Consider the following 25,413-nt stretch of genomic DNA (forward strand, 5'->3'; position numbering starts at 1 on the left):
TAGAATCCCCAAATTCTTATCCCGAAAGTGAAGCATTTCAACAATCAAGTAAAGCCCCAGAGACACCATATTAGTCAGGCCACATCTATGTTACACATGTCACAATCACCAGTTACTCCTCTAAAATAATCAATATGAAATAGAGATTCAGAAAGGTGTTCAAACCAATCTGCTATTCTGATAAAAATACATTTCCAAGTCATAAAATGCATGGGTGGAATTTTAAATATTACTCGTAGCAACTTAATTTCCTTCCACTATCGGAGATCATGTAGCTAATCCTACTGCATGCTAAGTTTCCATCCATAATTGATCACTATTAGTTAATCACTTCAGGTTTAGTGGATAAAATCTTATATACAAAGCACAAAATGAATGCTAAGGCCAATGGGAAGGTGATGTCGAGGAGAAATGGTTAACTCCTTCAAAGCTTTGCTTAGCACTTATTTATTCAGATCAATACAATGAGTGAGATAATTATCTCATTAAGACATAGAAATAGATGCAATTACTCAAAGAAAATTATCTGTAAGTCTCACAAAACCCAACCTGATTCCCTTGAGCAAGCAGCATTTTCAGTCTGGCTATTTCCGCTCGAAGCTCACGGATAAGCTTGACGTTTGCATCCTCATTAATGGTGGGCTTGTTGATGATGTTTTTGGCTCGATTTGCATAGCGAAGAGTGCTTAGGGTTTCTCCATAATTGACATCAGCAGGTGAAATGGCTGTGAAGAATGAATCAAAAAAATAATTTATCCAACACCTCGTGTTTCATTTAACACAAAGTTGGTCTGTGATTTAAAAGTCAGATTAACCCCAAGGTCACTGGATAGACTAAATATTCATGTGCCACAATAATAAATATTAAAAATTATCTAAGAGCCATAGGAAGGATGCTCACTATATGAAATTAAAAGCCATTTGGCTCTTCTCAAGTCTAGCGATATGCCTCTAACCAGCTCTCCAATGAGATATGAGATATCTACTGTAGTTAGAGAGTTCTCCCTGTTGAAATATAATAAGAGGATTTCAAGACTACTTTGTGATTCTCAATATTAAATAGAAATTAAAATACTTCCTAAATCTCTGGAGAAGCCTGCCATCAGTTATAACATGAATTTGCCATGACAGGGATGAAACTAGACGATAACATGCTGAGTGAAGTAAATCAGAAGAAAGAAATAGGTATAGAGTGATCCCTCTCATTCATGGGACTTAGAGATTTAGGAGTGCTTGCTTACGAAGCACATATACTAAAATAGGAAATATACAGAGAAGATTAGCAGGGTCCCTGAACAAATATGACAATGCAAAATCCTCAAGTTTCCATATTTTTAATTGGGTTTTTATTTTGGCACATTTAAATGTTCCTAACTAGGAAAATGTCAAAAGAAAAAATGATACACAGGAAAGAAGCAACTAAAAGTCAAAGGCAATATACAAGAAAACTGATCCAAACAACTGAATTGGGCAAGTTGGGATGAAAAGGAGAGATGGTAGGTGGGTACATTGTGATAGTGTAGTGTCCAAATTATATACATGGGTAACCATCATTAACAATATCACAAATCACAGAACCAAATCAATAAAAAAAGTTTAAGAAAATAGAAATAAATAAAACTCAATGATCAGTTATTTCTTTTTCTTGAAAAGCTTCGGTTACTGCACCCTCACCCAACCACAAGTGTCAAGAATGAGATGACCTGGCAATTGCACACGGGAGGCACATCCCTTGCCGCCTCAGCTAATGCCTGGGATGGGGAATGGAGAGACTCTGGAGAGAGAAAAGGATGAGGACAGCAGCAGAAGTGAAACAGGTTCTGAGTCCTCACTAACTGTCTTCCCTTTGTTCTATTTAAGTTAAGTAGTATAATATAGAAGCCAGTTATATTATTACTGTTACATATTTATCATGGCTATTGCCTTTTTCTCGCAATTTTTAATTTCACATTCATTCTTTAAAATAGAAAAATAAGTTTGAATTTTTTTTTTCTTTATGTTCCCATAATGATTTCCTACTATGAGTTAGTAGAATTAAAAGTTTCAGGGCTGGAGCAATAGCACAGCGGGTGGGGCATTTGCCTTGCACACAGCTGACCCAGGTTCGATTCCCAGCATTCCATATGGTCCCCTGCGCACCACCAGGAGTAATTCCTGAGTGCAGAGCCAGGAGTAACCCCTGTGCATTGCCAGGTATGACCCATGAAGCAAAAAAAAAAATGTTTCTAGCCTATACATTATGCAAAGAAAAACTGAGAATCACTCTTTATTGATCCTAGCTTCTAAGACCAAGGCATGGAAGTTCTCCAATGTATGTTAACTAGAAGGATGGAAACAGGGATACAAACATAATGCTACAGACTAAGCCCTAGTTCCTTAAAATTGTAGGCTAACACCCCATGGAGGTCATATAACTAAATATGGTGTCACCAAAATAAAATAAAATAAAATAAAAATTTACCTTGTAATTTAAAAATTAAGGTTTTTTTAGTTAAAAAGAAAATTTCTCTATAAGTTCCTATCTTTAAAAGTCTTATTTCTCTACCTATTTTATAGACACCTATAATACATAGGATCATAGAAAAATTTCTTAGGTTAAAAAAAGACTGTAAGTGGAAAATGTTTAAGAATGCCTAGACTAGGTTATAGAGACTGTCTACAAAATAGAAAACTACTGTTTCAGTTTAAACAGATTAGCGAGTCACTGTAAACTGAAATATTTCTAGTTCACTCACATGACACCCTATGCTAAAGGAAAGAACAGCCTTGTTGGGGCGAGCTAGACGGTATGGGATTAAGGGGCTTGCCCAGCAGGCCCAGCACGGCCTTGGGTCCCCCAACCCCACCAGGAATGAGTGCTGGGCACCACAGACCAGGAGCAAGCCCGGAGCACAGCCCACAACGGTCCAAACCCAGGTCCCTCCTCCCACAAAAATCAACATTTATCTTACTAGCAATCATGATAGTTTTAGAGTTTCCTCCAAGGCTATCTTTTAATAACCAAGTCAAAACAGAATCCCTGTAAGGCACAAAAACTTGCTTCTTCTTTACAAGAGGGTTCGCGGCATCCTGAGATAAATCAGCTGTAGGGGGTAGAAGAAAAAAGACAATTGTTTGTTTGTTTGTTTTAATTTGACTTCAAAACTGCTCAAGGCTATTTTTATTTTCAGTTGGTAACACAAACATAGCAAAATTGTCTCATGCTAATACACAAAGTATCTGAGAACAAAGGAAAAAAGTACAAACCTACCTAAGGCAGAAATGACATTTCCCAGAGTCACAAGGGACTTATTAATATTGCCCCCTTCCTTGAGTCTAACCCCAGTGGCACCAGTGGCATCCGCACGCTCACTTCCAGCCAGATCCACTAAGTGGATCTTACTCACGGTCTCGCACGGCATTTCAGAATCAAATTTGGCCTGCGGTGAAATATAAAAGCCAAAATGAAGAACTACAGTTATGACACAAGTTCCAATTATTTTCTACTCCACTGTGATCTGACAGTAATTCTTTTTTAAATTCTGTTATGTCATTGACTTTCTACTGATTATAAAAATTTCCAAAATTCAATCTAACACAACAAAAGTTCATCATATGAGATTCTTAATTTTCCTGAAAAATTATTCCAATACTGAAATCATTTACCCAATCTCCACAGAAAGATTACTGTGTGACTGGCAAATAGAAAACCTTTGACTGAGAGGCACTCAATGAAAAAAAAAAAAGTAAACTAATAAGCTTTGCTCTCCTCCAGAATTTCAACATTTCAAGTAAAAAAGATCTTCAAACTATGATAAATGTAGAAAATTACACAAAAGATCATTTGACCACTATTGGATATGAAGACATTTGTTTCACAAATTATTTTTGAAAACAAGTATCTTATGAATACTACATCCCTTGTTTCTGAATTCTACCCAAATTTTACTTTTTTAAGGTAGGAAACTTTTAACCTGTTTTAGTTTGAACCAAAATGTCATAAACAATTACCTTATTCTGAAAGAAATGTTAACATCCTTGAAACCTGGCGTGGCCATATTCTAAATAACACTAAGCATAATGCAAATCAAAAGTAAAGGTTTATTAGAACCACAAAATGCAGAGAATTTATCAGAAGAATTTATCAAAATTTAATTGAGTTTATCTGGTTAACTTTAGAAGAACTTAGAGAATGTTTCTTTTCCTTTGCACTTTGCCCCCTTATTAATAAAATGTTATCTTTCTGTATCTGATTTGTATCTGAGCAATTAACACAGGCAAAGATAGCCCCAAACTACTAACAAATGTGTAACATTTTTTGCCTTTACCTGTTCTAATTGCCTAAGTGTGAAAATATATGTCCATCATAATTTCCACACATTTTCAAGTGTTGGTCACCTCTTAGTCAAAATGAATACTTAGTGCTTAACAATGTTCATTTTCCTTTAATATTAGTTTAATAATCATAATCAACATTGTGAGATGAGTTCCATAGAGTGATAATGTACTATGATGAGTTACTCACCTTGGACTCCAGCTGGTCTAACTACCCATTATCTCCCACAGAGCTTGCAACAGTGAAAATTTTCATTTAATTAAATTAAATATAAAGCAAGTGAAGTTTGAAGAGTTTGCTTCACTTTTTCTTTTCCTTTCTTATTTTTTTTGTGTGTGTGTGTGTCCTGTCAAATGTTTGGAACAGGGTGGAATCCTACTCAATATTTCTTTTTCTTTTTTTCCTTTTTGGGTCACACCCAGCAATGCACAGGGGTTATTCCTGGCTCTGCACTCAGAAATTACCCCTAGCGGTGCTCAGAGGACCCTATGGGGTGCTAGGAATCAAACCCAGGTCGGCCACGTGCAAGGCAAATGCCCTACCTTCTGTGCTATCGCTCCAGTCCCCTACTCAATATTTCTTAAGGGTACACATTAGGGCATTTCAAATTACTGTAGCTGTCACCACACAGCACACATGTAACCTAGAAAATGACAGTCTGTCACCTTTGCCTGCTGCTTCTCCTGGTGTAACAGTGATGGGCACTCAACTGGCCCTAATCAGTGCTCAAAGACCTGACGGGTGGAGCCAGCCTGCCCGCAGCTGCCCTTACCTGAGTGAACTTGATGGTGAAGATGGCATGCGACCTGCTGCTAACATCATTCATCCCAGTTGCTGCTGTGGTACGATTGATATTTCCTGCGTCCATAAGTTCTTCAACATCACCATAATTTTGTACTAAATGTTTGGATAAGTCTAGGGTGGGGGAGGTGGGGAGAAGGGAGAGAAAAAAGGAAGCAAAGAAATTTCCCTAATATAATAGAGTATAAAATTTAGCTTTGAAATAATATGTGACTCTACAGATCCATCAACTAAGATCTTACTTATGGCCGCAAGTGGGCATTTGTAAGGCAGGCTCAGGACTGGGCTTCCTGCCCTGCCTCCCATCCTGCAGCTTCGAGGTGAACTCCGGTGGTGGACAGAGGTCATCTGCCCCACTCAGCATAAGCCACAGGTCTGGGAATGCACCTACCACACGGGGTGATTTAGAACAAAAGTTCACTTTCATCATCCATATTTGGATGGTTTGCATTGGTCAGAACACTTGGAAGGGAAATACAACCTCTATCTTCATGACAAATCTAAAAGCACTTTTTAAATGCTGTTTTAAAATGTTAACTCATTTGGAGGGGTTATCGGAGAGCACATTCATATAGTTCCAAAGTCTACAGCTACAAAAGAAATACTGTGGAAGAAGTCTCCTCCTGTCCTTCCTGCCAGCCTGGTTCAGTTTCAGCCAAAGATCAGAATTATACTGAAGGGTTTGTTTCTCCACACCCTTCTAAAACATCCATAGACAGTTTTCCCTTCTCATTTAAGTGCAGCAAACCATACCAGTATCTTGTGGTCTGCTTTATTTCTAGGGAATATATTGAAGAATATGCTATACTGATTAGACAATTTCTTGCTCATTTTTATGTCTAAGGTGCACTGAAGTGAATGCATGGATCATAACCAATTTATCAGTCATCTATTGAAACTATAGAAGTTGCTTATAGTTTCTTTCCAATTATAACGATGCTGCTATGAATACCATGAACGTGGATCTTTTCAGATGTATATGACTACTGTTTCAGAATACATTCTTAAGCAGTGGAATTGTTAGATCAAAACACACTGGAAATTTTGATGGATAATGAAAAATTCCCCTCTAGAAGGCAATTTACAAGCAGTAGTAGCAATGTGTAGATTATGTGGTCTCTACACTGTCTTATACTATTGCCTTACATCTGTCAGGAATAGGAAAAAATTGTTATCAAAAGTATTTTTATTTTGTTTTTCTCTAATTATGAGTGAGGTTGAGTATTCTTTCCTCCATTTAAAAAAGCATCTCTACTATCATGTATGTGAACGATTATTCACATCCTTTTATTTTTCAGGCTGGTTGCTGGCTATGTCCTTATTGATTTATAGCAGCTTTTAATTTATCAGTAAAATTGGTCCTTTGTCTGAAACACAAATAGAAAAATATTTCCCCATCTCCTTGGTCTGAAATACAAATAGAAAAAAATTTTCCCCATATTGTAAGTTGTCTTTTTACTTTGTTTATGATGTTTCTGCCAAGTATAAAGCTTTATTTTTAAAAACACTTTAAATTTGACATACTTTATTTCATGGTTTCTGGATTTCAAGATAAGTTCTCAAAAGCTCTCTTTTTTTCTTGAAAATATTAACCCAAGGTTTCTTGCAATCACTTTATTATGCCACTTTTTACATCTAAGTATTTAATCCACTTGTCACTTATTCTTGTGTATTCACTGGGCTACTAATTTACTTTTTCTCCAACGCAGCTCAAATATCCCCAATATTTGAGCAGTATATTTATAAGAAAACATGCTTTATAGGATAACATTGGTTTGTCCTTTCTGCCTTGCCACAGGGAGCTTAGGTTTATTGGGCCACTCCCATCACAGTGCTCCCATTACTCTGTGTTTACTTGTAACCTCTTTCATTGTGTTCTACTTCCCCAACTAGTCAATCACCTTGATCTCCTAATCAGACTCTGTTAACCTGTAAATATTGCTTTTCTCTTCTCCTTAAGTCCTTTGCATAAATTCAAAGCAAAGTCCTTTTTGTATAGACACAGTAAGATAGTTAATGCTATGCTTTTGTAACTTGGGAGTTAATTGACTCCGAATGATATTCACTCCTGGGTATTTGTTCTCTCAAATTAAGCCTCAGCTGCCCTTACTTCCTAAAATCCCAGGAAGCAGGGTCCTGACAAGTGACTGGACGGACCCAGGGCAAGCTGTGAACTATCCAGGCATCAAAATGGGTCAGGACAAAGCGCCATAATTCTTAACTATAAGTTAAGACCATGGTCATGGACAAATTCTGTCATGATCCAAAGAGTAACAACTAGATTAGGATGCTGCTAGGGTTAGGAAAGATGAATCTGGCCTGAGCACCATAGTCTGAGATCTATAGCAAGATGTCCCCAGGAAAGCCACCCTACAAGTTTAATGTATCTCTTACTGTGTCCATAGACTGAAGTGATAACACAGTGGGTAGGGCATTTGCCCTGCACACAGCCGACCTGGATTCAATTCTTCCATCCCTCTCGGAGATCCCGGCAAGCTACCGAGAGTATCCCGCCCACACAGCAGAGCCTGGGAAACTCCCTGTAGCATATTCAATATGCCAAAAACAGTAACAACAAGTCTCATAATGGAGACATTACTGGTGCTCGCTTGAGCAAATCATGAACAACAGGATGACAGTGCTATAGTGCTACTGTGTCCATACAAAATAACTAATATCAAGAAGTAGAATTAAGATGTTAATTAAGTTATTGGACTAAGGAGAGGAGAAACACCCCTAAGTGTTATTTTGCCCTTGAGTGGAAGAAGGGCTTTCATATGTTGATTGTGCTTCCTGAAGGGGGAGGTGGCTACCCTCAATGCAGGAGTTGGGGAGAGATGAGAGAGACCAGGCTGCAAGATGGAGTGCGGAGAGATGAGCAGGAGAGACAGGAAACAGGAATGAGGGGCAGTGTGAGACTGGAATGGGGAGCTAGTGAGACTGGAACAGGCATGTGGGGAGAACGGAATATACGGCAACTGATCACCAACCAGCCTGGCCCTCATTTCCTCCTCCATCTGCTCATGACATTGGCTGTCCTGGGTGGGGAAGTGGCCCAAGACCACTGAACACAGGTGATGAGAGAGCGCCTCGGCATATTCCTAGCTGTCTGGTGATTACACAGGCCTTAATAGGTATCTAGATCATACACTGGACATTTTACCCTGTTTTATTAGTCCCTTTACCCATAAAGAAACTTTATAATACATGTTAACATCTGGTAAGACAAAGAGAAAGAGACGGAATGGGGAGGGTGTCCAGAGATTCTCCTTTCTGCCTAAAGGCACAGCAGCCTGTGGCCACACCTGACACCTGTCACACAGAAATGGCCCAGCTTCATAGACTGAACCTCGTCAAACTGCCGCACCACCAAATTGTTTCAGATTTACAGCTCCTGGACAGTGTGGCTGTATATGTGGCCATTTGACACCTCAAAATTTCACAGTACTCTCAGCCCAGTAGGATCCAGCAAACCATGGAAGACCACCAAGCTCGGTGAGCCTAGAACTGTAACACAACAGGCTCAACCAGCGCGAATCAGCATAGCAGACCCTCACAGGTGATGACTTTAATAACATCACAGGGAGATAAGACAATTATCACAAACTCTTACTGACCTATGCTTTGATAATTCATTTGCCTCTATGTCATAACAAACAATATAAAGCAAATTTATTTGTCCTGCAAGGGGGCAGACTAGGATGGTGGGTGGGAAACTGGGGACACTGGTGGAGGGCAGGGCACACTGGTGGTGGGATTGGTCATGGGCTGATGATGAAACATTTAATGCCTAATTATGAACAATTTGGTAAACAAAGTGTTATAGTATTTTTTAAAAAGAAAAAGAAAAAATAAACTAATTGCATGTAATAAAGGACAAAGGAAAGGTAATTAGGCTAAAAACTTTAGGCAATATTAGCTATTTCATACTACTATATATATATATATATATATATATATATAATATCACTGTCATCCTGTTGCTCATCGATTTGTTCGAGTGGGTGGCATCAGTAATGTCTCTCATTTGTGAGACTTATTGTTACTGTTTTTGGCATATCCAATACTCCATGGGTAGCTTGCTAGGCCTACCTTGTGGGCGCGATACTCTCGGTAGCTTGCTGGGCTCTCCGAGTGGGTGAACACGCTACCGCTGTGCTATCGCTCCAGCCCATGTGTGTGTGTGTGTGTCTGTATATATATATTATATATATAAAATATACATTTATATAATATATATACCTTTTTTGGCTAAAAAGGGCAGAATTTTAGTTAGAAATTAACTAAAATGCAAATAGATCCTTATTGGCACACTTGATTATCTCTAGATTTTTTTTTAAAAAGGTAACCAGAAAAGAAAATCTTTAAACACAGGAACCAATTCTCAGCCTGGCTTCCAGTGAGACACACATAAATGACATCATGTACATGAAAGTATGTCTCTGTGTATGACTCCTGTCAGCCAAGCATTACTCAACTGCCTTATGCACAGTAAGAATAGCTTTATTATAAGGACAGCCTTAAATCCACTCTATTTTAAATAATTAGCAAGGTGAATGTTTTACCTGATACTACAGTAATATTCCTCACATTTGATGGAACAAGTAAAACACCCCATATATACCAAGAACCATAGTTCAGATAACGCTAACCAATCTCTACTGGTAAGAGACCTTAGAACCTGCCTTATGATGAAACATTACCACTAGGGACAGTGAAAGTACCCAGCAGAGCTGTGACGCCGTTTAAACAGACAGCCTGTAGGACTCTTACCTGGGAACAAGCACAACAAAGTTCCAGAATTCTAAAGAAAATCGATTGACCAAGTCCTACATAATCAATGACTACCCAGTGAAATACGAATTCCTTAAATAATTGATTAAACAATAAGTTAAAGTTTCTAGGTTCACTCCCCAAAACCAAAATTGCAACTAAAAAAATAAAAATGCAAAAAGCTCAATAAACATCATGTAATGACAGCAAGACAGTCTCACAATAATCAAATGCAAAACTAAAAATGCCCAAAAAAATCTGAGAACTATAGTCATATTTTTCTTTGAAACTAATAGTCTTTTACAAATACCCAGAAAAAGCAGGACTGTGAAATATTCTCTCTTACCTTCAACATAAGGACCTTCTTTTGGATGCTCACGAACTCTTAAATTGAAGGTTTTTGATGACTTCCGTCTAAGTAAATCTCGGACACGTTCATTATAAATTTCTAAGTAGCTGAAAACATTAAATAAAACTGAAGTCAGAAAAATTTATTTGACTAGGGCAACAATAGTAACAGCAGCAGCTATTTTCCTCCTTTTTTACAGAGTAGACAAAGAAGGTTTATGATGAAACCCCAGTTTTACTACAGGTCTGGAACAAATATGGGGTAACATAACCAAATATTAAGACTGTTTTAAAACAGTTTCTTTATTATTTACCAACAGTAAATGTTGAGTGTGTACAGCTATTTTATAAACATATATGCCTGGAGTCCCATAAAAAATGTATCAGACAAAAAAAAGTCACAAGGGAAAAGAAAAAGCTTGAGATTCCCTGATAAACAATTCACCCAAAGTCTCATGGTAGAAGTCTAGCATCCAGAAGAATCAGCATTGTGTAGGCAGAACTCTCCATGACATTGAAGCTAAAAGCATTTTTAAGTACAAAACAACACTGAGTAAGCAAGGGGAAGCAAACATAAACAAATGGGACTACATCAAACTAAGAAGCTTCTGCACTTCAAAAGAAACAGTGACCAAAATACAGAAAGAGCCCACAGAATGGGAAAGAATATTTACCCAATACCCATCTGATAAGGAATTAATATCCAGGATATACAAGACACTTTTAGAATTGTATAAGAAAAAATCTCTAACCCCATCAAAAAATGGAGAGAAGAAATGAACAGAAGTTTCCTCAAAAAAGAAACACAAATGGCCAAAAGGCATATGAAAAAATGTACCACATCGCTAGTCATCAGGGAGATGTAAATCAAAACAACAATGAGATATCATCTCACACTACAGAGACTGGCACTTATTCAAAACAACAAAAGCAACTAGTGTTGGCGTGGATGTGGGGGAAAAGGGATGCTCTTTCACTGTTGGTAGGAATGCCGACTGGTCCAGCCTTTCTGGAAAACTATATGGACAGTCCTTCAAAAACTAGAAACTGAGCTTCCATATGACCCCACAATACCACTTCTGGGAATATATCCCAAGGATGCAAAAGACACAGTAGAAATGACATCTGTACCTATATATTCATTGCAGCACTGTTCACAATACCCAAAATACGGAAACAACCCGAGTGCCCTAAAACAGATGACTGGTTAAAGAAACTTTGGTAAATCTACACAATGTAATACTATGCAGCTGTTAGGAGAGATGAAGTCATGAAATTTGCTTATAAATGGATAAACATGGAGAGTATCATGCTAAGTGAAATGAGTCAGAAAGAGAAGGACAGACATAGAGGGACTGCACTCATTTGTGGTGTATAGAATAACATCACATGAGGCTGACACCCAAGAACAGCAGATACAAAGGCCAGGAGGATTGCCCCATAGCTGTAAGCCTGCCTCATGAGCAGAGGGGAGAAGGCAGATGGAATAGAGAAGGGATCACTAAGAAAATGATGGCTGGAGGAACCAGTTGGGATGGGAGATGCGTGCCAAAAGTAGATAATGGGCCAAACATGATAACCACTCAGTGTCTGTGTTGAAAGCCATAATGCCCAAAAGTAGAGAGAGAGTATGGGGAATATTGTCTGCCATAGAAGTAGGGGGAGGGTGGGAAAAAGGGGGTATACCCGGGATATTGGTGGTAGGGAATGTGCACTGGTGGAGGGATGGGTGTTTGATCATTGTGTGATTGTAACCCAAACATGAAAGCTTTTAACTATCTCATGGTGATTCAATAAAATTTTAAATTTTTTTAAAAAATTAAATAAATTTTAAAAAATTAAATAAATTAATAAAAAGGTGCTCACTCAAAAAAAAAAAAAGAAGAAAGAAAGAATCAGCATTGTGCACAAAACCAATAGAGAGATGTATCCCTTTCACAGGCTTAATTTGAAGGTAGAAAATCATCAACTATTCAAATGCATTTAAAGAGCAGATTGACCAGTGAACTTACCAATATAATAAATAAAAACCTTTTTCAGCTAGAATTGGATAATCACTTTTAAGTCAAAAGTTCACTCCATTGAAGATTCATATCCCATGTTAAAAGTTTCTGACCAAAGGGAAATGTTTTGATAAACCCTCCAAATCCACATCCACATTTTATCCCATGAAAGTCACTGAAACATACGCATTTCGGGCTCTCCTTCGGACGACTACGTGATAAGGGGCGGGGAGGGTGCAGGTGGGGTGGCGCCGACTCTCCCTTTAGGAGTCACGAGGCTTCATCCACTCTTTGAGCTGAAAGCAAGTGCCAGCCAAGCTCACACGCAGGTCACAGGCCCTACCTGACTTCAGTTCGGAAAGATGCTTCGTCCCATCTGGTGGTTTCATTTATCTGACTGAAGAGCCCTTCACAGATCCGAGGTATTAAGCCAGAATCCCCCTGCAGTGGGAAGGAGGAGAGCCATGGCTGTCACTTGAAATAAAAGCAACTGAAGACAGAATTTGCAGTTTGCTGGAGTGGACTTCAATTCAAGAGGCCCGCATGCCTGCTCCAGCTCTCCCACTCCAGGGCCCCTTACCCAGCCCAGCCACCTTCTCCCACACTGCCCCCTACTCCCAAGAGTTAGAAGACTAAGCTTTCTGATTCTTTCATGCTGGGACTCTGGCAATATATGCTCATCAGTATACGGTTAATCAGTCAAATCAAAAGGCTTGCATACACAGGTGATCTATTTTCTAGCTTTCAAAGAAGACAGTCGACAGCTGAGGAATTGTGTTGAAAACCTGACCTGGCCAAGGAGCCAGAGCATGAAAAATACAATGGATAGAAGAAGAAAACTAACAAAATTTTAATGTCTTCAAAGTAGCTAATAATTATCCTGATGACAATTAGGATAATTGAAACACCGAGAATACCCTTCATTTGATGCACGAACTCCACTGTAGGGGATAGTGGAGAGCTGGCTGTTTTTATTTCTTAATTTATTTTCTTAAGAATTAATATATTTCTTAATTTCTTAATTGTTTGAGGGGCCACACCTTGTGGTGCTGGGGTTACTCCTGGCAGTTGGGGGACTATGACATGCTAGGGATGGAACGTGGGCATGCAAAATAGGCTCCCAGCCCTTTCTTTGGATTGTTTTTGTTGGGGGGGCGGAGATTGGGCATACCCGAGAGTGCTCAGGGATGAGCACTGGCTCTATGCTCTGCTGGGCTGGGGAACTACATCGGGTGCCAGGAATCCACCCGGATCCACAGTGTGCAAAGCAAGCACCTACCCACTGTACTATCTCTCTGGCCCCTCCCCGGCACTTTAAAGCTCTATCTCCCCAGTCCCTAGACTGATATTTTAGTACACTGCATGCAGTACAGGCATAATCAGCAACATTGCTATTCTAGCCAGAACAAACAAGTTCATGAACCTCAGAAGAGTGTATGAAGGGCAAAATGCTGTTGGGAAACCGAAGCTTCAGAGCTTCAATATTTCCTTCTAAAGTCCTCCAGGCCTCTCCCCAACCCTCCTCCAACTGAAAACTAAAAAAAAAAAAAAAAAAAAAAAAGTGGTTTCATCACAGATTAAAGAGAATGTTCTCCTTGTATTATTAAATCAGTGATCAGTGTCCATTATTATCAAGGAAAAAGACTTTCAGCAAATTTTTCTTCTTACTTCACAAATAAAGGAAAAAGTTATCAAAACAGTACTCAGCTCTGAGGTCAAAGAAAACAATTGTAATTGACGATTGTTTTAGAAACGTTAACACACACCCCAAAAAATAAAAAAACTACTAGGGAGGTCAACATAATACATATTTCATTTTTAAGAAATCTTATTTTAAAGGTACAGTAGGAAAGTAAAAAAAAAATGTAGTTACCAAAGAAAATGGGAAATTAGGAATTAACTGTTCATCTCCTATCACTATTGAGGAATCACAGCGTTTAGCAACTTTGCATGTAAAGGGAATGCCTACATGTAAAAGGCCAGGATCCTTGCACTGAAAAACTCATCTGGAAAAATCTGCCCTCTCTCCTTTAATACACTACTACTTCCATGAGTTACTGTATGTTTAGCATCGAGGGCGCCACCATGCCTGCCAGTAGGAAGCCTGGGATGTTCTGCCAGTGTTCAAATCTAAAACATGCCACAGGCCTGAGAATTTTCACCAAGGCCTAAGAAATGTCAACACACATGCTATCTAGAGCTGAAAATAAATTCCTGCAATAACATCAAAATTTTTATTCCTTCATATTATGAGAAACTTTAATGCCTGTCACCACATTATTGTATACCTATATAGACTCTAGATACTCTAAAATTAACTAATGGTTTTATCAAAACTATATTTACTACTTAACTATCTACTTACTTAAAACTATAATATACTATTATGTATTTGCTCGATTTAGGCACTCTTTTCCAATAAAGAGTTAGATGCACTGTTACACTTTCCTTGGCAAAAAGATTTTGAACAACTTTAAAAAGGAAGACTTCTGTAATTTATTCAAACTGTTGTGTTGGCAGTAAAGAGGAATAAATTACTGGTGAGTCCAACATACTTTTCTGATAAGATTATAAAACCTTTAAAAATGGAAAATGAACTGAGACTTGTATCTATTATTCATGCTTATAAATGTAAAACTACTTCAAATTCAAACTCTCTCAGAGGAAATTTAGTCCAACTTATTACTGAGTTGTATGCTATCGCTATAGAATGATTAGGACATAGAAATCAAGTTAATACAGACCAACTAAAGAAAAGAGATAATTTTATCAGTCCAAAAAGAGATGAGAAATTTCCCCACACAGTGTAAACAACGTACAGAATTTCCCATCATAGTGTATGACTTTCCCGATCCAGTTTGCCCATATGCAAAGACACAAGCATTATAACCTTCAAATGCAGACTTCACGACATCTGTGCCGAGGGTTTTGAAAACCTAAAAGAAAACACATACACACAAGATACAATTACCATGGATCGTTTAAAAAGCAGGTTCTATGTTGACAATATTCTTCTTTAACATTACTTTCATCTCAAAAATTACACATCATAAACAATTGCTGAAGAACTGTTAACCCCAGAACATGAACATACCCCCAGGTTTAAGCTAAAGGAAGCTGTCCGAGTAAGCAAGAGTAAGCCCATCCTTACCCCTACTGAATCAAAAATTCCTGATATACATAAAGTAAACAAGGAAAAGTGACAATTCAAGGTGGCTTTGAAAGAAAGGTGATGATTTTCAAACAAACTGCTCTTTCACAACAAGAAAAATTTATAAAGTAAATCATTTTATCTGAATTTCCAAAAACTAAACATTCAAAATCTGGAGGTTATAGCAGCCAGAGCCACTGCTCAAACTTGCTAAACCAATACCCTAGTGAGTCTATCTCTTTATCCAAATAAACTCCTAGACATTAATGAGTTTAGATAAAGCTCGGGTGGTTGAGCTTCTTCATGTCAGAATCCAGGCATTTTTTTCCTATTTACCTATCAATCCAAGACGGAGAGGGCAAGGAAATGATCTGTATGTAAAGGGAGTACGTCCTAAAATTGTACCTCCAGTGATCTAAGAATCCTTGTCAATTGTACCCCATAATGCCAATGGGACTGTTTCGCCCATAAACAGATAAATACTTTCCCTAGACCCCTGAGCTAAATGAGGTAACTGAAACTGCGTAGTCATCCCAGTTCTACTGAGCTGGACAGGGAGCACCCAAAACATCCCAACTTAATGCACTTGCCTTCCTATTGCTTCCTCACAAAGACACATAAATGCCCCCATCAGTAGCCGAAGAAATATCAAAGAGAGGCAATTGATTTATTAGGCAAACACACAAAAAAGTGAGGCACCTGCATTGCCGAGTCACCACATTCTAAGCGAGGTGAGCCTCCTCAACACAAAGAAGTGTTCAGTGCTTGTGATTGAGTGATCCCAGCTTAGCCAAAACTTGACATTTTTATCTCCCCTACAGACATCTAGACCCTCTAGCCTAACACTCCTCCCTTGGACAGAGGGATAGAGCTGAAAAGCACTAGCCACTTTGTCCCCAGCTCCACAAACCTTCCATGCCTATAACACTGCCTGTCACATAAGGAGGAGATCAAAATACATCCAACTAGATGTCAGTGCGCCTTAGGTTACCATTTTCCCACCAGCTTGTTTGGGCTTTGTTTCCTGTCTCCTCGGCCTAAGCTTACTAACTCTGATTTGAATCAAGTCACTCTTACAAATGGGAGTTCTCATTCATTCACTGGATTATTGTTTATCCACTTCAGGCCCTGCTATTTTCTAACTTTTTCTTCAGAGTCTGGTAACTTCCCCAACTTTCAATAATAACAGCAGGTCTCAATAATACCATGAGGCACTGTCTATGCTCTTCCATGTCTTTGAGTATACTACTTCCACAAAATCCAACAAGATGTGCAGTGCCACCAAAAAGAAGAGGGCAGGTCTGTGGGAATACACACCGAGGCTTCTCTGGGCCCAACATATGGGACCTAAAGTCTTGGTGACTATGCGTCCTCACCTGACTTCCATGACATCACTACATGGCCCTTAATCCCATCTGGAAGAACCGCCCCCAACAGATGTCTAGAAAGAACCAGGAGTCCCACACAGCCTCAGGGTCCAGAATACCCCTCTTGGGTTGGTTTTCACCACCATGTATGTAAATATAAAGGGAAACTCTACATCCTTCTCCAATTCTATGCATTATGTGTAAATGCATAGGAAGAGAAGCTTCCATTAACTAACTTCTCCAAGAATAGAACAATCTTCTCTCCCAGTTTCATCGAGGGCTAAAATAATCTCATGAACATGACCAAACTTCAGCTAAGCCCCCATGTGTTCAATGTGACCATCCTTCACTGTGGTTAAGACCTAAACCTACCATGGGCTGGAGCGACAGCACAGTGGGTAGGGTGTTTGCCTTGCACTCAGCTGACCCGGGTTTGAGTCCTAGCATCCCATATGGTCTCCCGAACACTGCCAGGAGTAATTCCTGAGTGCAGAGCCAGTGCAGCGCTGTGCAACGCTGGGTGTGACCCAAAAAGAAAAAAAAAAAAAAGACCTAAACCCACCATTTTACTCTCATTTTATTTTCCAGAGAGCTGAGGCTGCAGGAGTTTTCTCTGGCTCCTGGGCTGGGAGAGGGGTGGCCAGGGGTCTGGTGCTGAGGGACATGACTATAAGACGAGTCTAGGAAATGCAGGTGTGGGAGTGCAGAAAAGGCTCCAAGTACACTGGGAGTCGGCACGTAACCCAGAGCAGCCGTGCATGCTGCGACACCACCACGGTTCACCGCAGCCTCCACAAAGGACTTGATTTTATCCTTCCCCCACCCCCTTCCAAACCAGGGGGGGAAGAAAGGGCCTCTCTATGAATTGGAAAACCTGGTCTCACCCACCCAGCTCTTCACCTGGCCTTGCACCCAGAATCGCCTTGCCGCTAGTGAGCAAGGGCTGTGAAGGCTTTCCAGGGTCATCCAAGGCTGCCCAGGGCCGCCCGTGACGAAAACTGCCCACCAGAGGGCACTATGCAAACAAGAGTCTATTCTGGCCCGTCAACTGGGGGATTTTTAGGTTTCAAGTTCCTCCAGAGTGGAATTAAGGAACAGGTTGTGTGAGATGAAAGTTTCCCCTTGGAGCTTTAAAGAACCATTAAGAAAATTGGACCTTATTAAATGGCCTTTTACTTCCACGAGTGTGGACTTAAACTGCTCACTGGTATTTTCCAATTATGAAATTAATGTGGAAGGAAGAAATGTAATGGTCCACCTTCTTAGTATTTGTTTAACAAGAGAAACGAACCCCAGAAAGAATCATGATGTATTTTTCTCAAGATGCCTTTACATTCAAATGATTTGCAGAAAGGAACAAGGAGAGCCAAGGTCATGCTCAGTCTGCGGCTTGCCCTTGGTCAGGGAGACTCAGCTCAATTCCTCTGCCAGCAATAGCAGCATGAAAAATATGAAATCATGTGAATACTGGAAGCTAGAGCCACTTTTGTAATGATTTACTACTAAGCTAGAGAAGAGTTGGCATCAGATGGTAGGACAGAGTAAGGAGCTTGCCCTGCAAGTGACCAACCACAGTGCAATACCTGCCACCACAAAGGGGTCCCTGAGTCCCACTAGAAGTGATTCCTGAGAACAAAGCCAGGATTCAGCCCTCAGCACTGCCAGGTGTGGCCCCAAAACCAATAAGAAGGGAAGAAAAGGAAAATCTGAGATGACAGAAGATTACCTTCTCTTTTAACAGTGTTCTTAAAAATCTTCTGAATTTTGTCTATGCACTAGAAGGTAGAACTTTCTAGTACTGTGTGCTAACCTGTCTCCAGGCTTCTTTCATTTCGTAATTTCTAAAACAATCTCAGGTTATTGATACAAGTCAAAGAAGTCAAAGCATCTGAGAATAGATGCTGCACAACATGAAAGATATTCTCATCAGTCAAAACCTTTTCACAATCTAAGACAATTTCTACACTGAGCATAGGATTCTAACTTCCAAAAGAGCTAAGCTTGTTAGTATTTCCCTGATCTTGACTCCTGTCGAACCCAGGAAATTCCCAGAGATTAAACACCATCTGCATGAGTTCTTTCAGTCAGCAAGCATGCATTGGGCATCTCCAGAGAGCCAGGTCTTGCTGTCACAAGCCCTTCCACTCCTCACTCCTGGGATTTCCATTAATACAGCCGCTGTCTTCAAGTGGGGGACATTCAGATGAAAGGAAGGAGAGACAGATTTGCTCATTAGGAGAATTCAAAGTGAAAATCTTCATGACGTGTCCTTCATTCCTGCATGAAGACATTCTGAAGGCTGCAACAGTGAACTGGCATTTTCCCCTTTAATAAGTTCTCACCCACAAATCAGTCACCTCATCCTCATTTCTATATGGAATCCCAATTATAATTCCAATAGCTCTAACTTTTTTTTTGGGGGGGGGTCTCACCTGGCGATGCACAGGGGTTACTCCTGGCTCATGCTGGCAGGGCTCTCAAGACCATATGGGATGCTGGAAATCAACCCCGGGTCAGCTGTGTGCAAGGCAAACACCCTACCTGCTGTGCTATCGCTCCAGCCTCAGCTGTAACATTCTTTACTTTACCAGATTCCTAATCCAGTTACCTCAATGTCAAAGTCATTTTCACTCACTTTTCCATTTATTCCCTCAACAAGGTTGCTGTATCCATTTGGCGTCTATACTGGAGGGTGCAGTGGAGAGAGGGGAGGAGTTTGGTTCATACCTGGCAATGATCACAGATTACCCCGGCTCTGGTGGTGCTCAGGGAACCACACGCAGTGTTAAGGATTGAACAGGGGTTGACAGCAGGCAAGGCAAGCACCTTACCCCGAACTCTCTGGTCCCTCTGTCTGACATTTTTAGAAACTGACTCATTCTCTCTTATACTCGTATGGCCTTTCAGAGGCATATGGCATATCCATCACCCAAAATCTCAAATCTGCATCAATAAACTGCAGAATCTGAGCAAATTACTGAAGCTCACTGAGTTTCTTTGGGGGCACGGCAGGGAAGAAGAGCTGAAAGTGACTTTCTTTGGTTCTTCTAAGGATCAAACAAGCCAGCACACCTCAGAGTTTCTAAGACTGACCCAAACTCAAACACGCTAGTGAGTCTTTCCCACCTGGCCTTCTTTAATGGCAGGTACCTCCTTCCTGTCAGAGTTCCATTAACAGCTTTGTGTTATCACTTTCCAGATCTCCTTGATACTGATGAAATTTTCTTCACAGTTACTCCAGTTTGGTTTTATTTTTTTGGTGCTTTTCTTTTTGGGGGGGTAGGAGCAGGGGGGCATCACAGTGTAACACATTGTTAGATTGGAGAGAGCCAATCTCCTCCACAAAACCATTTCTAAGCCAGCTAGACTTCTCAGATGTTAAGATACTTGCAAATCACCTGGAACCACTTGATTTTTTTTAAGAGTGCAATTTCTACTTCAGTTAGCATGTAATAGAGTTTGGATTCTGCTTTTCAAACATATTTCTAAGCAACACAGATGATTCTAGTCCAAAAGTTGTTAAGTTGTCAGAAACTAAACAATAATACCCCATTAAGATGCCTCACATGAAATACAGGCCAGGGCAGAGAGAGCAGGAATTCTTAAACCAGTTTTATTTTTTTTTAATTTTTTTATTGAGTCACCATGTGGAAAGTTACGAAGTTTTCAGGTTTAAATCTCAGTTATACAATGTTCAAATACCCATCCCTTCACCAGTGCACATATTCCACCACCAAGAATCCCAGTATAGCTCAACCCCGCACCCCCACACCCCTAACCCCCCCCACGCCCCTAGTCCTCCCACCCTTAGCCCCCCCAGCCTGTGTAACTAATAAATTTCACTTTACTTTCACTTTGATTGCATACAATATTTCAACAAAACTCACTATTATTGTTAAACCAGTTTTAACACATAGAAATCTGAAGCAACGTATCTCAAGAAGCTGTTCATAAGCAAAGAGGAGAGACAACAACAAAGCCTGTATTTTTCCTCATGCTGGGCTTTCTCATAAATTCTGCAAAAACACCCTGTTTGTCCCACACGGGAAGTATACTAGTTCCACTCGCATGAAAGATCAACATTCAATGGTCTCCTGGGAGGTTGTTTGGGTCTACTCTTCTCTGACCATGTCATGTCTACATTTTATCTTAGATCATAAAATCCACAAGTTGGGGGGGGGGGGAAAGCACCAAATTCTAGTTTCATCTTAAATTCCAGAAAGACAGGATGAAATGTTTATTCTTTTCAAAACATATAGTGATTCACCAATCAGGGAGACGAGCGTGTTTCCCTGTTGGAAGACTACTTCAAATTTGTTTCTGCAACAGAGTCAAAGCTGAGTCCTGACGAGGCAGCATATAAATGTCTTGCCACCATCCTTGACCAAAAGCAAAACAAAAAAAAGTTTCCTTTGTGGAGTTCCATCAAAACAGTAGTCTTACCCAAGTTGTAATGAAAAGCTATGAAGAACATCATTAGTAGTAAAAGACGGGGAAAGCGCAGTGCTTTAGTAAATGAATTCTTCTCAGGGCTAAGATAAAAAGTGTGAATGCTAATCTTAAATTAGCTAACACTAATCTTATATGAATAATGTTAAGAAAACAAAATGTCAAGATGTTTAAAGAGTTTTGGAGCAGCATAATGTATTCAATATGAAGAGAGTCAAAATAAAGATCTGGAAAAATCATACCATTTCTTGTGAAACATAATCTGGACTTTTTGTATCAGCAGAATAAAAGGAAAAGTCATAGGTGAAGGTCTTGGTCCTTTCTCGTCCCGAGTCACCAGTCCCTCCTTCTGGTATCTAAAGAAAAATGATGATGATAGTAACATAAGAGAAGAATTTTCATGACTTATAGAGCACTATTAGTTGACAAGTGATTCAATACAAAATAAACTCCACTAAAAATATATAGCCATCACTATGTCTCATTTTATACTGACAAAGAAATTCCTTTAAACCTCCTCCAAACCACATACGTATCTACACACTTAATCTTACATTCCTCCAGTAATCCAGGATGGTTCATATGAAATGCTCAATCTACTTTTACTAAAATTTTACCATAATTATCCATGCACTGTAGTACTGTTGTCCTGTTGTTCATCAATTTGCTCAAGCGGGCACCAGTAAGTCTCCATTGTGAGACTTGTTGTTACTGTTTTTGGCATATCAAATACACACGGGGAGCTTGCCAGGCTTTGCCATGTGGGCAGGATACTTCTGGTAGCTTTCTGGGCTCTCCGAGAGGGATGGAGGAATCAAACCCAGGTAGACTGAGTGCAAGGTCAATGCCCTACCCGCTGTGCTATCGCTCCAGTCCATAATTATCCATATGAATTCAATAATTCCAAACCCTATTTTTTTTCTGGCTTCACTGCTTTATACTGTACCCTCTCCTCACAATACTTCCAGTTGGTATCTGCATGACTCCAGGGAGCATTATTTCCATAGAAAATAATGTAACTAAATATAACCACTGAGAAGGGTGAAATTTTGCAGACTCTTAGTAAGATGATTCCTCTTCCAGAACTTTCATGAAACTTCCCTCAGGCACTCCAACCAGAAGTCATTTCTCTTTGCACAGAGAGACTTTTCCAGGACATGCAATGAATTTACGAATTTACTATAGATGTTTGTATACCTCTGGTCTACCACCTGCCTTTATTCTTAAAATGAACCAGAAACCATGTTTAAAAATATTTTCATGCTGCCAAAACGTAACACAGTTTAGAGGACACTAGTGAACCCATTTAATGAACATTATATTTTTCAACATAAACCAGATAGTATGTTAAAACTCTTAGGACTATTTTTTTTAATCACCATGAGATACAGTAACAAAACTTTGATGTTTGAGTTTCAGTCATGCAATGATCCATCCCTCCACCAGTGCACATTTTCCACCACCAGTGTCCCCAGTATCCCTCCCCATTCTGTCCTACCCCTCCCCCTGCCTCTATGGCAATTTCCCTCTTACTCTCTCTCTACTTATGGGTATTATAGTTTGCAATACAGATACTGAGAGGCCATCATGTCTGGTCCTTTATCTACTTTCAGCACACATCTCCCATTCCGAGTGATCCCTCCAGCCACCATTGACTTAATGATCCCTTCTCTATTCCAGCTTCCTTCTCACCAGCTCATAAGGCTCGCCTTCCAACCATGGAGCAATCTTCCTGGCCCTTGTCCAGTCCAAAGAAACAGAGGGATCAAAGAAAATAGGTTTCACAATGCAAAAAGAAAGACTCATCTAAAGCATGGGGGTCTCTTCTGCTTCAGTAAATATAATTTTTCAGTGATGAAGCATTTACCTCCCCCAACTCACCCCCACCCTCCTGAGCAGAGCCTCTTTTTTTTTTCTTTTTGGGTCATACCCGGCAGTGCACAGAGGTCATTCCTGGCTCTGCACTCAGGAATTACCCCTGGCGGTGCCCAGGGGACCATATGGGATGCTGGGAATCGAACCTGGGTTGGCCACATGCAAGGCAATTGCCTTACCCATTGTGCTAGCATTCCAGCCCCGCGAGCAGAGCCTCGACAGTTGAGGACCTCCGAAACCCAGCCACAGTCATGCTCACAGCCACTCTCCACACGCTTTGCGGCTGCATAACATCTAATATCCCAGTTCTCCCTCTTGGAGAACCTGACAAACTACTGAGAGTCTATTGCCCACTTCGGAGAAACTGGCAAGCTCCCCGTGGCATATTCATATCCAAAATACAATAACAGATATATACATATCTATTGGAGAGCCTGGCAAGCTACCGAGAGTATCCAGCCCACACGGCAGAGCCTGGCAAGCTACCCATGGCGTATTTGATGTGCCAAATACAATAACAATAGGTCTCATTCCCCTGACTCTGAAAGAGTCTCCAATCATTGGGAAAAACGAGTAAGGAGAGGCTGCTAAAATCTCAGGGCTGAGTGTAATAGAGTCGTTTCTGGTGCCTGTTCGAGTAAATCAACGAACAACAGGATGATAGTGATACAGTGATACAGTGAAGCATTTACCAAAGCACTCTGAATATACCCAGATATAAGAAGCAAAGATTAAAAAAAAAAAAGAAGAGAATAGATAAGTGGTGAGCACAGACACAGGAGAAAAGGTGGGAGGTCAGAAGAGGCAGAGCCGGGGGGACATGCAATGCTGGAAAGAACATGGCCTGTGGTCAGTGACAGCATTCCACTGGGGACTGTCTTGAGCACTGACCTGATCAAAGATGCAGAGTGACCCACCTGGAAAGCACAACATTCCCCAGCTTCTATCATTCTATCTAGCCCCCAGATCAAGTTGCACTTCTTTGAAATTAGATCTCAAAATGCAAAGTTCCTTGAGTCATAAATTAACAGAAACCTAACCAAGACTTATCTGCATTTGGGCTTGGAACAGCGAACAGCGGGCCTCAGAAACCCAAACCCCCATAGTTATAACAAACATCAAAAGAGACAGTCACTGAGAGACACAAAGTACACAAATAGCATTATTACTTATTTTACACCCCTTTCCCCAATTTGTGAAAAGTATTCAGGGTCCTTAAAATAATTCAGTGACCAAAGAAATAAACAGAGCATTTTAAGAGCAAAAGGAGAACTTGCTATCTAAGAATATTCTGGAACTCTGTCCCTTTTATTTTTATCTTAGTGGGGAATATGTGGTTTGTTTGTTCTATTTTTACTCTTTCAGCCCCCAAGTTTTGCATAATTTTGAAGCAATAACTTTCTTCTTGTAAATTTTATAAAAGCAGTTTTCACTAAAAATGAAAACAAACAATGATTAAAATTTTTCTATGATAAGAATACAGAATACAGGACTGGAGCGATAGCACAGCGAGTTGGGCATTTGCCTTGCATGCGACCAACCCGGGTTCGATTCCCAGCATCCCATATGGTCCCCCGAGCACCGCCAGGAGTAATTCCTGAGTGCAGAGCCAGGAGTAAGCCCTGTGCATTGCTGGGTGTGACCCAAAAGAAAAAAAAATACAGAATACAGTCAATAGTACAGGGTATAAAGATTTTAAAATGCCTGGGGCTGCAGTTAACCCAGGAGCCTCTGGCCCTGAGGCTATGTAGCCTGGGCCAGGATTCCAGATTAAAAGAAACCAGAGAGGGAAGGAAGAGAAGAGACCAGCCCCTTTGCTTTCTAACTGGATCCATGTCAAGCTGATGTGGCTAGCTGAACTGAGAAAGAAGGGAAGCAGGAATGGCAGGTGCATTTTATTCATCACAGTCATTCTGATGTAAAACAAACACGGAGGCTCCTGGGTCTGGAGGGAGGCCAGGATGTTACTTGCCTTTAAGTTTGTGATGGTTGTTTTGCTTTTCTCCATTTGAATAATGAATTTGGCTTCCAAGTCCTTCTCCCTGCAAAACAGAGAAATTGGCACTGGTTAGTAAGGATTATTTCTCTTTAAGAGTTCTGCTTACCTTTTATATAATGCTTTTAAAAGCCATCTAAAACACAATATGGCTCTTCCCAGATTCTTATTAAAGACACATAAAACAGAAGCTACCACCAAAAACTCAGTTTGACAAATAACTGTGTCAAAACTAGGAAAAACCCTAACTCTAAACAAAGAAAGACTGAAAGAGTAAATAAACTAGGGTAAATGAAATGACAGAAATTATGAAAAGCATAAAACCACATGTAGCA

General features: G+C 40.0%; 1 protein-coding gene and 1 non-coding gene across 3 annotated transcripts in view; one reads left to right on the top strand and one right to left on the bottom strand.

Moving 5' to 3' along the window:
- The window catches only part of KIF16B (kinesin family member 16B), a 324,792-nt gene that overhangs the window by 260,284 nt on the left and 39,095 nt on the right, over positions 1–25,413 (bottom strand). For both annotated transcript variants that reach the window (XM_004610913.3, XM_055133099.1), the window contains exons 2-10: positions 25,055–25,124; positions 21,450–21,563; positions 15,060–15,176; positions 12,584–12,681; positions 10,236–10,345; positions 5,088–5,230; positions 3,251–3,419; positions 2,952–3,083; positions 550–725 (exon numbers count right to left, since the gene is read on the bottom strand). In XM_004610913.3, coding sequence (XP_004610970.2) covers positions 550–725; positions 2,952–3,083; positions 3,251–3,419; positions 5,088–5,230; positions 10,236–10,345; positions 12,584–12,681; positions 15,060–15,176; positions 21,450–21,563; positions 25,055–25,124 — 1,129 coding nt within the window. The remainder of the gene's footprint in view (positions 1–549; positions 726–2,951; positions 3,084–3,250; positions 3,420–5,087; positions 5,231–10,235; positions 10,346–12,583; positions 12,682–15,059; positions 15,177–21,449; positions 21,564–25,054; positions 25,125–25,413) is intronic.
- On the top strand, positions 1,230–1,336 carry LOC129403861 (U6 spliceosomal RNA). Its single transcript, XR_008629519.1, has one exon. It is a non-coding gene; the product is annotated as a U6 spliceosomal RNA (small nuclear RNA).

The sequence above is a fragment of the Sorex araneus genome, chromosome 3 (assembly GCF_027595985.1).
Source record: "Sorex araneus isolate mSorAra2 chromosome 3, mSorAra2.pri, whole genome shotgun sequence".
NCBI classification, from domain to species: Eukaryota; Metazoa; Chordata; class Mammalia; order Eulipotyphla; family Soricidae; genus Sorex; species Sorex araneus.